This window comes from Mus caroli, chromosome 7 (genome assembly GCF_900094665.2).
Source record: "Mus caroli chromosome 7, CAROLI_EIJ_v1.1, whole genome shotgun sequence".
NCBI lineage: Eukaryota > Metazoa > Chordata > Mammalia > Rodentia > Muridae > Mus > Mus caroli.
The window spans coordinates 99532719-99547262 of NC_034576.1; the positions used below are offsets into that span (position 1 = coordinate 99532719).

Genomic DNA, 14544 nt, shown 5'->3' on the forward strand with positions numbered 1-14544 from the left:
CTCACTTTGTAGACCAGGCTGGCCTCGAACTCGGAAATCCGCCTGCCTCTGCCTCCCGAGTGCTGGGATTAAAGGCGTGCGCCACCACGCCCGGCTTTTTAGAGGACACATTCTTATGCTTCTGTATATACCCTATCTGGTGCCAGAAGTAATGAAAGAGGTAGGGGTGAGCCACAGCTCCTCAGGAAGCTGGGCTCCATCGGGGTGTCCCGATGGGGGAATGCAGTGGTGGTTGGATGGCTGAGGCAGAAGCACTTCAGAGCAGAATGAAAAACAGGGAAGGCCTTCCCCAGCATTCTTGTTAAAGTTAGCTAGTGATATGTCAACAGATACCTGAGAACACCTTAAATGCAGCAGAGATTTGTTTTGGCTCACGGTTCTGAGGTGTCAGTCCAATGGATAACAGAATCCATTGCAGAGGGCCTGTGGAGAAGCAGCACATCAGGGTGCAAGAGAGTGTGACAGAGCAAAGCTGTTTGCCTCTTAGTAACCAGGAGTAGAGTGAGACTCAGGGAGGGACTTGGGACAAAGACCCTAAGAACATGCCCTTCAGTGATGTGCTTTCTCTAGCTAGGGCCCTGCCTCCTGCAGTTTTCACCATCCCAATAGTATAGGAAATTATTATGATTCCATCAGTGGATCCAGCCATCAATTAGGTCAGAGTCCTTGTGATCCAGTCATCTCTTATTGATTAGGTCCACCAGCTAAGGACCGAGGCTTGGGCGCATGTTTCTCTTAGGAAACACCTCCTATCCAAACCATAACACTGTTCACACATATCCAAGAACCTAACACAATACCTGGCTAAACCACATATTCAGCAATTGATTTAACCAGGACAGCGGTTCTGACACTCTTATACTGCAAGTGTTATGACTTCATAAAGTGATAGAGCTATGAATAACCTCAGGGGATCCTAAAGTGGGGATACACGCAAGCCTAGGCATTACCATTACCAGATTAGGTAGCTTAAACACCATTTGCCTGTTGTCATAGGCAAAGATGATGAGAGACTCTTGCTATTGAGACTTGAGTGAGAGGGAAGGAGCCATTGGGGTTTCTGATGGAAGAAGGGTCTCCAGCTATCCAGACAGAAAAGAAAGAGAATAGGACACCAACCATGGAAGCCAGAATCAGGCAGCTGAGAAAGGGATGGCAGCCTGATGCTCTCCCAGAATCCCCCAGGGCAGAGCAGTTTCTGCTTCTGACCATATGGAGTCTGAGCAAGACCAAGAAGGCCGAGAAGCTGGGTGCAGGGCAGGTACCACCTCTATGAGAAGTTGCTTCTTACGGTGCTAGACAATTTGAAAGACTATAGGAAGATGTATTGACAAAATGACCACCCAGATGTGTGCTGAAGGCTCAGCTATTTGAATGTAGGTGGAGACTACATTTAAGGACCCTGGCTAGGTCTGAGAAACGATATGACATTGACAAGTCTTGCTGGTTGTCAGCTCACTCAGTCAGCACATAGCAGTGGGTAAGATGTTACAAGACTCAGCTGATAGGACACACTGAGCACAGAGGGGAACGCCCAAAATAGTAAGAGGTATGCATGAAGCCATATGAATGTGTGCACATGTGTGTACATGACAGATGTGTGTGACAGTGTGAGGAAGTGTGAGCGTGTGTGAAATGTGTATGCTTGTGTGTGTTTGTGGATGTGTGCATGGGTGTGTGTGTGTGTGTGTGTGTGTGTAACCAAGATGGGGAACAGATGAGTTTCCAGGGTCACCAGAAAACAGAGGACTTTAATGGAGCTGGGAAATAATTAGGCTGATATTCTTGGGGAGGCGTGCTCTAATGTTTGAGGTCAAGATGGGCTTACCAAGTCAAGTAAAGGAACCTGGTTTGTACAAAGGGCCTGTAGGGGAAGGGAACACATGGTAAGGAAGGCCAGGAAGGGGATGGAAGGGCAGGGTCCCAGAAAGGTACACAAGCTACATTCAAGCATTGTGTCTGAGTCAAGGCCCAAGGTCAACTTTGAACACAGGGGAAACAACCAGCATGCCTCTAAGCCCTCAGATTCCTGCTAAGCCTTTAAGTAGAGCCCAAGAAGTTTTAAATATGAGAGTTTACAAAAGGATAAGGTAGTGGGAAAACAGAAATGGTCATATATGTGACGTCATATGCAGGTTATTCCAAACATAAACAACACCCAAGTGTCAGTGCTACCGAGTCACCGGTGGGCATTCACTCCCCACCCCAGAGTCCTGCCCCCACTTCTGTCCCCAGGCCTCACACAACCAACCAAGACCCTCGAAGAGGCTGAGCAGTGAGGACCTTCTAATGAACTGCAGATAAACAGCAGCTTCCTGACAGCTGGCCTCTGAGTGGATTTATTATTGAATTACACTCCTGCACTTTCAAAACAAGCTGAGCTGACAGGCTACCCCATCAGTTACCAAAAAGGGAAGGGAAAAAAAAAAAGGAAAGAAAGACATTGATGAATTACCTACTGGAAGATGGAAAAAGATAAAGATCCTGCTTCCTCCAAAATGTCAGCCGTAATATATTATTCATGTTGGTTTTTAAAAATCCCTCCCCACATTGAAATGAATGTTTATGATGATAAAGCAACAAGGTGGATTCAATTGAGGATGCAGGCAGCGGCATCTCACATCATCCTGACGAGCAGCTAACAACTCCTCCTCGGCCACTTGATCATCCCTTTATTGATTTCAAAAGGAATTACCATCTCTGTTTGCTTTGCAGCTTAAGCATGCTCCTCCTTGTCCATCACAGGAAGCATTAGCACAGGAGGATATGGTGATGCAGAGACTATCTAGTGCAGAGAGAGAAGGGACCTAGAGCAAGGTCTTGGACAAGTGAGACAAGTGACCTTGGACAGAGGAGACTCACTCTGAAGTTTCTGATTGCCACTGGGTTGTTTTAAAGAATCAATGAGATAAAATACCCAGATACTTGTATACAGAAACAACACAAGACATTCACCAATGGTATGTTCTTTGTCAGGCATTGCTAGGAATACTTTCCATAAGTCATGATGGGTTTAGGTCTCCACTCGCAGCTTCCAAAACAGTGCAGAAGGGCTCAGTTGGTGGCTCCTTCTTTAAAACTTGAAGAACCAAGGCACAGCCCAATCACTAAGCCAAAGGTCATAGGCTTGTAAATAGTAGAGGCATCTGTTCTTCACGGCATCATGCGTGTTCCAAGTTCAGCATCTTCAGTTCCTCTTCAGCAAGATGCTGCTACCATCCACATCCCCAGCTGGCTCTAACCATCTCTTTAATGCCGCACAACATAGCACAACACACAAAGAGGCTTCACACTACAGAGCACTGGCTCAGAGTAACCTGGGCTCCCAGCCCAGCCTCCTCTAAAAGCAGTATGACTATAGACACATCTCTTACAGACTTTGGATACATTGTGGTTGGTGCTGAAAAAAAATCTCATTCAATCACCAGGAGCTGACAGAAGACAGTTTAAGGTTTCGTACAAGTCAGGCTTATAAATCCACTTAAAGCACCTGTGAGGTGAGGTGATTTACATAACCAGCAGCAGCAGCAGCAGCAGCAGCAGCAGCAGCAGCAGCAGGGAGCTGCAAACACTAGAAGGCAGGGAAAACGTGCACTTAGAATTTGCTACCTAGATCCCTAATGCTTTCTTCCACGCCCTGAATGCCAGCTGTTTTCACTAAATAACCAAAAAGGAAAGAAGTTGCAGACTCTCTCCCTCCACTTAGCATTTCCTTTACCTGTTTATACACTATACCTCAAACAGTAACTTAAAACCTAGTGATTTCTGGCATTTTTTGTTAATTTTATTTTTCAAACAAGTTACGCAAGCAGAAGCTAAGTGACCTATCCAGGGGCAGAAATTGCCCACCTTGGGAAGACGTTTCAGCTCTCAGCCTGGGGTCTCTAAACCACATCCCTATCAAGATCAAGTGGCTTCAGGGTCTCAGACACTACCTCACCTTCTGTAAGAGAAGCATCTCATATCATGATTCAGTAAATAATTTATTAAAAGCTTATGCCACGCCATGCATTCAAATTCGAGGACAAACAGCCCCTTGGATGATATTTTCCTTTGCCAACTAAAAGTGAGCATCAGCCAATGCTCAGTGCTGGGAACAGAGCTGGAGGGAAATGTGGCATCCACGTGGAGGAGAGTCCACTTTGGGAATAAGATTATCTTAATTGTGTGACTCATTTTCTACAGAAGTATCCCCGAGGGGCAGGAATGGTGGCCACTGCTTGGTAAATGCTGTGGCTGAATCTGCAAGGTGAGCAGGCAGATTTCTAGTACACAAGGTCGGTGGAAGACAGCAAGAATAGCTCAGAGGCAAGAACATGCATGCTATGAACCTCATTAAGATGAAAGCCCCCTGGTCTGAAGGCTGCTTGAACTGTTTGCATAGTGCCAGGTAAAAAAATGATCAAAACTCTTTGAGAAAGCACAAGTTGAAGCTCTTGAGAGTTCTGTTGGATTCTGTTTTACACCAGATCGGGGGGAAAACCTCAGGACAGATAACAGATGAAGGGATGGAGGATCAGAGGTGGGTAGCTCTCCAGAATCGCCTAGATCCGAGTCAGAACAAGGAGCTGTGACTTCCCAACCTCGGCTCTTTCTGCTGCTTTCCCCAAGTGGCATCGAGGTCGAGGCTGCTTTTTTTGATCTGCTCGCTTCTGTTTTGAGGGAGGGCTCGGTAGCAATCCATCTGTTGTCTCTCCGGCAGACTCTTTCTCTTTCCAAAGCCTGGCCTCTGGCCTCAGGAAGCAATCAGGCAGATCAGTCTAGTCACCAGCAAGGGCACCTTGTTCAGGCTCTGAGTGTATAGTTGGGCTAATGCCAGTATATGTGACACCACCCCAGCTGGCCTGGCAGGAGCACTGCCTCCTGGCAGGGTTCACCCAGCCTAATTGCTTGTTTTGTGTCCCAGCTGCCTGACATATGCTAATTCCATGTGTTGACACTCTGATAACAGGGACAAACACACTAAGGCATTTCAAAATGGCTTTTGTGAGCTCTAGCAAGTAATCAAGGCCTGGGATTTATATACCTCAGTAACTCTAGCAGCCAGCAGTGCCTGGCTCATCGGAGGTACCTGGGATTTCTGTGACTGTAGACACATGACACAGCAGCCACAGTAAGGATTCGTACGTGAGAACTAGGCTTAGCCAATTCTGTTCATCTCTGGGTGACCTTGAGCAAATATTTTCTCCGTGAGTTTCAAGTTCTTAGCTGCAGCCCCTGCTTGCTCTGTCTACTAGGAGTGAGTCAGCCCCAGGCATGTGAGATGGCTTTGTAAATGTGAGTGGTGTCATTGTGGGACCATCAAAGCCACAGAGAGATGCTTTTTAAGTATAGAGGAGCCCAGAGGAAAGGGTGATTAACTGTACCAGGAAGAGTTGGTGACAGCTTTCCTGAAGTGCTGACAGTGGGAGTCATTCTAAGGATGACTAGAAAATAATACCTCCTCTCTCCATCATCCCAAGAAAGTGACCAAGGAGAAACAAGAGCCATTGTCCCAGTCTGCTTTCTATTGCTCTTATAAAACACCATGACTGAAAGCAACTTGGGGAGGAAAGGGTTTTGACTGGTTTACACATCCTGGTCATAGTCTATCATGAATGGTTTGGGGACAGGACTCAAGGCAGGAGCTGAAGCAGAGACCATGAAGGAATGCTGCTTGCTTGCTTGTTCTCCGTGGCTTGCTCAACTTGCTTTCTTATACAACCCAGGATCACCTGTCTGCAGTGGTCTGGACCCTCCCACATCAACCATTAATCATGAAAATGCCCTCACAGACTTGCCTGTAGGCCAATCTGATGGAGGCATATTTTCAATTGAGATTCTGAATTCCAAGATGCCCCCAGTTCATATCCAATTGGAAAAAAAAATAACTAACACACACATCATACATACATATAGGACTGGGATATAGAGAAACCCCCCAGAGAGTGACTAGGATTCTCGCCCTGGTCAGTGGTTCTTGCCGTAACACCAAGCCTGACCTTTAATATGAGGATTGAACCAGGGGAATGAAAGCACCGACTCATCTGAGCTCATTAGAACTGATTATTAAATGTTTAGAAATGTGGTAAGCTGGTTGCTAAACAGCAAAGGCTATTCTTCCAGAGGACCTAGGTTTGATTCCCAGTACCCACATGATGGCTCACAACAGTCTGTAACTCTAGTCCCAAGGGATCTCATGCCCTCTTCTGACCTCCATGTGCACCAGGCATGCATGTGGTACACAGACATGCATACGGGCAAAACATTCATATGCGTGAAATAAGATTTTCAATTTAAAATTTAAAAACTAAGCTATATGAAATTGAAACATATTAAAAGATTATAAATAACTCAAAACCTGTCACTTCCTAAGTATTTTATTATATTTTATAATTATCATTGCTTTTGAACTTGTCTGAGACGAATATATCCCTGAGATAGAAATATCACATACTTGCATTCCATTATGCACCTCTTCCCAACTTTGTATCCAGCAGCATGCAGTTGGTAGCTTGAATTCGGCCATGATGGGAGTATTTACACCATAAGAAAGGGTAACTACCACAGATTGCAACTGCCTCTCGCCCTCTCACTTTCCTACTCCCTCACTCTCGGTCTCTCATCTATCCTTAAGCATTTACCAACATCTCACTGGTAGTATCTATTGAATAACTGCATAGAGAAAACAATCACTGGGAAACCTGCCTAGCACACACATCTTTTCAAACCTCCCCTGACGAAAGCACACGGCATGGAGCATATACAGAGACCACCACAAAGTGACTTCCCCATCTCCTTTGCTCCAGGGAAGCCCTAATATTAAACAGCATTCTCTTGACAACTGAAAACCCTGGTTAAACAGAAATAGAATGGAAGTGTTTTCCTCTAGGGCTTGGTTTCTGAGTCAAATGCCTGTCTTGCCATGAGGCCTCTGTGGCCTGCAGGGGCTGGGGGAGTCAACTTAATCTTCTGCAGAATCCAAAGCAATCCACAGGAGCCTGCCCTAAAATTGCATCTGCTCTGGTTTGCCGAATGGAGACTAAATGATAGCCAAATGGCGCTGATTTAATGTTTCCCAACAACCAGAAAATCCCCACAAGAGAGATAAATCAGAGGATGCTGGTCTGCATGTGCACGGGGTGGGGGTAGCCAGAGCAGCCCCATGATGGAAACCACCGACAGAGGGCTGGTTACTATCCAGGCAGAATCCAAAAGTACTGTACATGTCAGAAGGCTGGATCATAGCCAGGATCTGAGGCGCTGAGATCTGTTAGTAATTCACTGGAAGGACAAAGTTCCAACAATACAAAATTCAATTGTCCTCCATTAAAGAAAGCCTCTCTCAGTACCAGCTGAGTACAATTGATGAATAAATCCCTCCCATTAGTGGAAAGATAATTTCACATAAATACATCGGGAGACCTTCAGAACAGGACTGGAAGTCTTTGCTGAGCCTCACCTGATTTACTGGTTTGCCATGTAATTGCATTTAGACCAAGGGCCTCAGAAGGAAAACACTGACTGAATTAGTATTAGCCAGACTTTGCAGAGTGAGGTGAGGTGAGGTGTGTGGTGGTGGTTTGGGGGGGAAAGCAAGGCATGTGGTGCATTGTGGGTAGTTGTTGTTGCCTTCAGAAAGGACAAGCTGACACCAGTGAGACCAGCTGCTTACAAGCCTGGTGTTAATTGCTTTTCTCATCAAACAGAGAAAAGTTTATCACTTGAGGGAAGTAAGGATCTGGGTGCCTAATAAAGATGGGCTGGAGCTTGAGGATTTTTTTCATTAATGCCCACAGGCCTTATTAGTAGCTCTTTCATAGGCCAGAAAGAAGGGCGTGCCTGAACAGGGAAAATGAAGAGAAGGTGAGCTCCTTCATTTTTGCCTGAGACGGGTCATCAATGGCTGTGTCCACAGTGCCCTGATCTCGCAGAGCACTCACCTGAACCAGCACCTTCACTCCCATCCATTGCTCCAATGGATCTAGCATCTAGCCTAGAAATGGAAGGTCCGCACTCCAGACTCCTGCAACCACCTTCCTGGTAGCCTTGGGAAAATATTAATACCTCCCAATCTCCTCGTTACAAAACCAGAAAGGATCCTGACAACTTTCTGGATGGTTCGTTCCCTCAGAGGCTGCATCAAATTGCCTTCGGAACCACCAGCGTTGGGGAGGAATTCTGTCACCATTACATCTAGGGCGGGTCTTCTTTTGGTTTGTTTCCAACTTTGAGGTCCTTAGGAACTGTCATCTAGCAAATTATTCTACTTCTGAAACATGTGAAAACCACCCCTCTAGATGATTGCTAATTGCCCTGTTTATTTGCTCAGTCCTCTATTTTGCCCCTGTGACTAAGTACTCACTAGGCATGGTCCAGGCTCTGCACTACAGAGAAAGCCTTGCCACGCCCGCCCTCACACTGCCTGGTGTCTGGGTGGAGAGGAGAGGGAGGTGCAGCTTAGCAGGACACCAAGGCCTTGGTGTGTGGTTTCGAGGGAGTGAGATGAGAGTTCTGAGCAGGAACTTCACAGAAGTCCTCTGAAGTGGGCACTGAAGGGCAAGACTGTTGGAGTGTGTGTAGAGATGACATTTTAGGCAGATGGGAGAACATTACACAGGCACCGGCACCACACATTCTCCTGGAAAATGCAGGAAAAAAGTATGGTTTGTGGTCTAGAATACAAGGGACAAGGGGGAGGGAGCTGGGAGTGGGGACAAGTCCCCAAGCAGATACTCCCAAGGTGGTGCTATCATCTATCCTTCTCTTCCCAATGCCAGGTAAAAGGAAGTGTAGCCTCCATCCTGTTCTCTTGTGTTCTCACTTCCAGTAATAAAACGATAGCTATTGTTACTTACTATACCATTGTTACATTGTATCTTACCGTACCACTGTTACATTGTGCCTTACCATACCACTGTTATATTGTACCTTACTGTACCACTGTTACATTGTACCAAGATGAAAAAAAAAAAAAGAAAACAAAAACTACAACAGCAAAAAAATGAGGCACAAAAGAACTGTCACATACCTGCACAAGCTCAGAGATTTAGCAAGTAGCAGAACTGGGATTTGAACCCAGGCCACCTGACTCTGTCGTCACATGCTTGACTATACCCTGTTGATCCCTGGAGTCAGCTTTCTCCTCTCACAGCAGATGACAGCCCTAGTGAAAAACTTGAAAATGTTTCCCCAGAGTGATTCTCTCAAGGACACGTTGATACCTTGAGAGGTAGTTTTTTTTTTTTTTTAAGAGATTGTTTGTATGAAGTGAACATGTGGGGCTCCTGGATGTTAGTCATGTCTAGATAACCAGTCTTCTGGCTATGACTTCTGGGGCTTCCCTGCAGACTGTGAAAAGTATTTCATGGTCTTCTCTCTTCTCTTCCCACAGGCATGCTTGTGTCATCCGTGGACAAGTGATGACGTCAGATGGGACCCCATTGGTTGGCGTGAACATCAGTTTCATCAATAACCCTCTCTTTGGATACACAATCAGCAGGCAAGATGGCAGGTAGGAGACCCTTTGTGGGCCAGGGAGAATTAGGGCCTGAGAGTTAGGGGCTGTAGTCTTGCAGCATAGCTGCCCTGGATCGATTATGTGGACAGAGGGTCAGACCTGGACCCAGACAGCCTATATTTTAACACCCCGCTCAGCCACCTACCGTCTCATGACCTGCACCTGCCTCCGGCCTCTGTCCCTTTGACTGTAGATGTAACACCCCCTTCTCATGAGGATCTCACATAAACAGAGGGTTCCTTGTCCGTATTATGCTGCCCAGTGACTCATGGGAATACTCTCATGAATCTACTTTATAATGGATAAGATGGCTCCTTGGAATCTAACCATTCGGTTTCAGTTGCTTAGAAGTTGCTCCCATAGAAGCCATTTAGGTGATAGCAGAATTCTATCCTTTTACTTTCCCTGAGAACCATCAACAGTATGTAGTAAAGCTAAGGTTTCCTTAATGGCCCTAGACCTACCCCCACCGTGTGACTAAAGTATGCTTGGACAAATATTGCCTCTCTGGACCCTCAGCTTCTTCATGAAGCATGATTCTAACACCATCTACCTCATACACTAGGAATGGATAGGACAGTACAGTGGATAAGGAAGCACCAAGCTATAGTTCCTGTCTAATAAATCATTGTTTCCTGCCACACAAGAATTCACTTCCTAGTGTGACACGCAATAAGTAAATAAATAGTGGGTGTAAAAAAAATACTAATTATTACAAGTTGTTGAATAACGAGGACAGAGTAACACAAATATTTCAGAGCAAAAGAAGGCAAGAGGAATATTTAGGCTCTCGGTGGTGAGACGTCCTCTATTTTTAATGAAATCAGGTGATGTCAGTCCATCTGGCTGAGCGTGGGCCCATAAGGTTGATTCCTCACTCTGTGTTGGAAATTATGCTCCAGCCTGATTGATTTTAGCACCTCTTTAATCCAATATCAGATGTGAGCATGTCCCAGCCGAGGTGATAATGAAGCAGGACTCATCTGTTTGGAGACATGTGTGCCTCTTAGACAGCTTGGCAAGCTTGGTGTACAGAGTCTCCCCTCCTCCATGGCCCTGGGAAGGGCACAGCTAGAAGGGGTCTGTGCCAGTCCCCAGGGAGTAGACTGGCCAGGCCACTGTTCCCTGCCCTGAACGGTTTCTGCCAGAGGCCCCTTAGCAAACACCCACCCGTGCATGTAGGAGCTTCCTTTCTTGATTGTGTCTGTCTCCGGGTATGGATTGTACAGAAATGGCAGCCGTGGGAACTCTAGGCCATGGGTATTCTTAGCACGTTACCGCCCACAGGGGAACAGGCATCCAAACAGGAGCTTCTGGAGATTGTTCTTTTTGCCACAAAACTTTCCACATAAAAGAGCAAACTGTCAATCAGTAGGCCCCTCTGGGCTTGCTCAGACTAGGACCATGAACTACGTCACAGTAAGCCTACATGTTGTGACCTTAGGAATCGCCTATTTTTTGGCATCTCTGGGCTACGATTTCCCTGTTTGTGCTATGCTGGCCCTATCTACTGTTTCTTGAGGGCACTGAGCACCAGGAGGGAGGCTTCCTGCATCAGCCTCCCACACTGTGACATAGAAAAGGTGCTGCTTAGAGCTTGCATTTCAAATAAGTCCTCGCCCATGCACCATGGGCCTAAAATGTTCTTTCCAACACAGACATAATGTATGGGAATGTTATCACTTGTTCCCATAGTGTGTGAAACTCCCTCTGTTGTACATGAACAGGGAGCATCTGGCCCACTCCACTCCTCCTTCCTTGTCTCAGTTTCGCTTATGCCTGGTTTATAGGAGAAGCCACAGGCTAAAGATAGTCAGCAGGTGAGAATGAGTGTGTGTGCGCTGGAGGCCTAGGCTGCATTTGACTCACCAGTACAATCTGCAGTTTCTAGGCAGTACCAGTACACTCTCACCAGTTCCCTACCCACAACTTCATACACACACACACACACACACACACACACACACACACGCACACACGCACACACACTACTTGATGTCAAATGTTAACAGTAACTCATACACAGAAAGCAGTAACAGAGAAGATACTCAAAAAGATGGAAAATGCAAGTCATGGAGAAAAACCAAGAGACCTGGAGACAAGAGAAGAGGTTCAGGCTTGCTGACTTGAAGTGTGGGGTTGTGCTGAGCGAGATGCCCAGGGAACAAGTGGCATCCTGGGCTTGCCCATCCATCACTCCAGCTAATTAGTAACCTTGCCAAATGGTTATGATGCTCAGCCTAATTTTAGAGACAGAGAAACTGAAGCTTGGAAAGGTGGTATAACTCACCTGTAATGTAAGAGTGGTGTTTGACCAACAAGAAATAGGCTCCATTTGAGAAACAGGCCTTCTCTCTGGGGTCAAGTCCATGTTCACATCTACATTAGGGTTTCCCAACCAGATGAGTAGGCCTGGCCTTGGCCCATTGCATTCAGCCCCTGGCATGGCCAGCTGCTCTGGCCTGCTCATACCCTTGAAGAAAAGTCTTTTCTTGTTTGTTATCTCTCCCTCCCTATAGGCTGCCTCTCTTGAACCAAGCTTTTGAGTCCAGCCAAACTTGTGTTTGGCTGTTAAAAAACCAAATTAATACAGACACTCATTCGTTATGTGACAGTTTCCTCTAGACAGTGGGTGTTCTCCTAGAGAACATACCCTGAACTCTTAGACTACAATAAATGCCCACCCTTGGTGTTTCTCCATCATCCCTTCCTGAAGGATGGTGCCATCTAACTTCTAAACATTAACACAAAAAGGGCAATGAGCAGTTAAATATGTGGAAAACTCCCGCATAAAGAAGAGTCTGTTTTTGGGGTTTGAGGAACCATAATCAGGGTCATCTACCATGAGCAGAATTTGCCTCTGGGACAGGATGGTTGAATACAAGATCCTTGCAACCTCTAAGGAAGGGAAGAGTGAACTGGGCAGCCAACGCTAACCAAAGTTGTGTGTGTCAAGGTAAACGTGAGATCCTGTGTTGAGGGGTCTCACAAACCAGCGACAGAGATAATCACTGGGTTGATCTGAGTCAGTAGCTAAGGCAAGAAGGGGCTTGTGCATTTAGCAGCCATTTAAGAAGAAATGGGTAGTGTCTCATGTATTCATTCTGTAAGCTAAGTGTCCCTAGAAAGTCAGGAAAACGGGTGTCCTAGGCACTGTAACAATTACAGTGCATTGCAGCGTAGCCTGTCAGGAGTCTCTGTGATACAACAGACCCCTAAGAGGAAACAAGAATCCTGCTTGAGCAAGGCTTTGTCATGGCAGGCTCAGCAAGCATGCCTTACCTAGCTGGGCATGATAGCACACACCAGAAATCTCATATCTTTCAAGGCTGGAGCAGAAGAATTACTAGCTGAAGTGTAGCCTGGTCTACACAGAGAGGCTCTGTCTCAAAAAAGAAACCCACAAAGCTAAATGTACCACCTAAGAGGACTTTGTCCAAGGAGATATTACAGTGGAAGAGGGCTGGCAGACAAAGCTACTGGTCTCATGTTACCATAGCAGATAAAAAAAAAAAAAAAAAAAAAAAAAAAAAAAACAAAAAAAAAAAGAACAAGAAGGAGAGAAGCCCAGACGTGTTCCAAAAACTAAAGACTTAATGGCCAGAATTACTCAAAGATGGACCTGCCCTCCTGTGGCTACAGCAAGCTCTTGGGGACTGGGTCTATGCAAGTGTGAAATGAACAGCCCCTTGCTGGTAGTTCTGTAGAAGGGACCAGCCCTTCACATTGGGAACATGACCTTCACATGGGAACATGACCACTAAGTTCATTTCTGGGGGCTCAGCTATTACATGGCTTCAGATTTTCTTTTTAGAAAAAACAAGCAAACTCTAGGCTGGACTCCCACACACCAAACACAGGGCTTGAAGTGACAGCCAAACCCTGGTCTTGGCTAAGCAGACCTATCCTGCAGGATATGTGCCACACCTTGATTTCCAGCCCCTGCACCCATAACCTGAGCTCTCCTAGCCTCTGATCATGTGGCTATAGAACAGAGGCTGGCCTCCCTAGAGGGCTGGCAACCGGCAGAAACATTAAAGTATGCAAATGGGAACTCACATCCCTTGACTTTCAAAACTGAAAGGCGCACGTCATGGTTTATAAAGGCAATGCCAGGTAAGGTTTATCTGCATGTGGTAGGGGCTGAGGTGCTAGATGCCCAACAACTGCTAGTATGTTACTGGAGGAGTCCTATCTGGGAGTAAGGTACTTAGGGGTAAAGCAAGGAGGATTTGTATCTACATGCTCTCACACAAACCTGAAACAAGAGGCCCAGGGTAGAGCTGTCTGGGGCAGCAAAGGGCCTGGAGAACACAGAGCCAGAACAAGAATCAGGAGCATGCATTACTGCTCAGAACACCCTTAAAGAGCCATGAACCGAATCTGGGCTACTGTCTCTGGACACTTTGTAGCAATAATCTCATTTCAGCTGGGCACTTGGGTTTGCATTTCTCCTTGCACTTACAAGATACTGTGGTTCTAATTACACAGTCTCAAACTGCTTAGCTGCTTAGGACTTCAGAACAACCCCTTTGAGAGGTGGACAGACGACCCAATGGAGAAAGTACTTCTGTGTAAGCATGAGAACCTGAATTTGGATCTCCACCACCCACATAAAAGCTGGGAGGGAGAGACATATGGATCCCAGGGGCTTACTGGGCAGCTAGTCCAGACAAAACTACCAGCTCCTGGTTCAATAAGAGTCTTGTCTCAATGCCTGGACCTGGTAGTGCATGCCTTTAATCCCAGCACTTGGGAGGCAGAAGCAGGTAAATCTCCGAATTTAAGGTTAGCCTAGTCTACATAGTGAGCTCCAGAACAGCCAGGACCATAGACAGACCCTATCTCAAAAATACAAACCAAAAATAAACAGAGTGGGGATGGAGGAGAAAGCTATCTCAAATATAACATACAGAGGCAACTGAAGAAGACACCTCTACCTCTATCAAACTATGGTCCCCATACATACACATACACAGAGAGATGCATGTGTCTGTGTGCATGCACATGCACACACAGAGGGAGAGGAAGAGGGAGGGAGGGGG

The 14544-nt window shown here is 46.2% G+C and overlaps 1 protein-coding gene across 3 annotated transcripts in view; it reads left to right on the forward strand.

Annotated features, from left to right (window-relative positions):
• Tenm4 (teneurin transmembrane protein 4) overlaps positions 1-14544 on the forward strand; it is a 699747-nt gene that overhangs the window by 616719 nt on the left and 68484 nt on the right. For all 3 annotated transcript variants that reach the window (XM_029479436.1, XM_029479435.1, XM_021166324.2), the window contains one exon: positions 9374-9493. In XM_029479436.1, coding sequence (XP_029335296.1) covers positions 9374-9493 — 120 coding nt within the window. The remainder of the gene's footprint in view (positions 1-9373; positions 9494-14544) is intronic.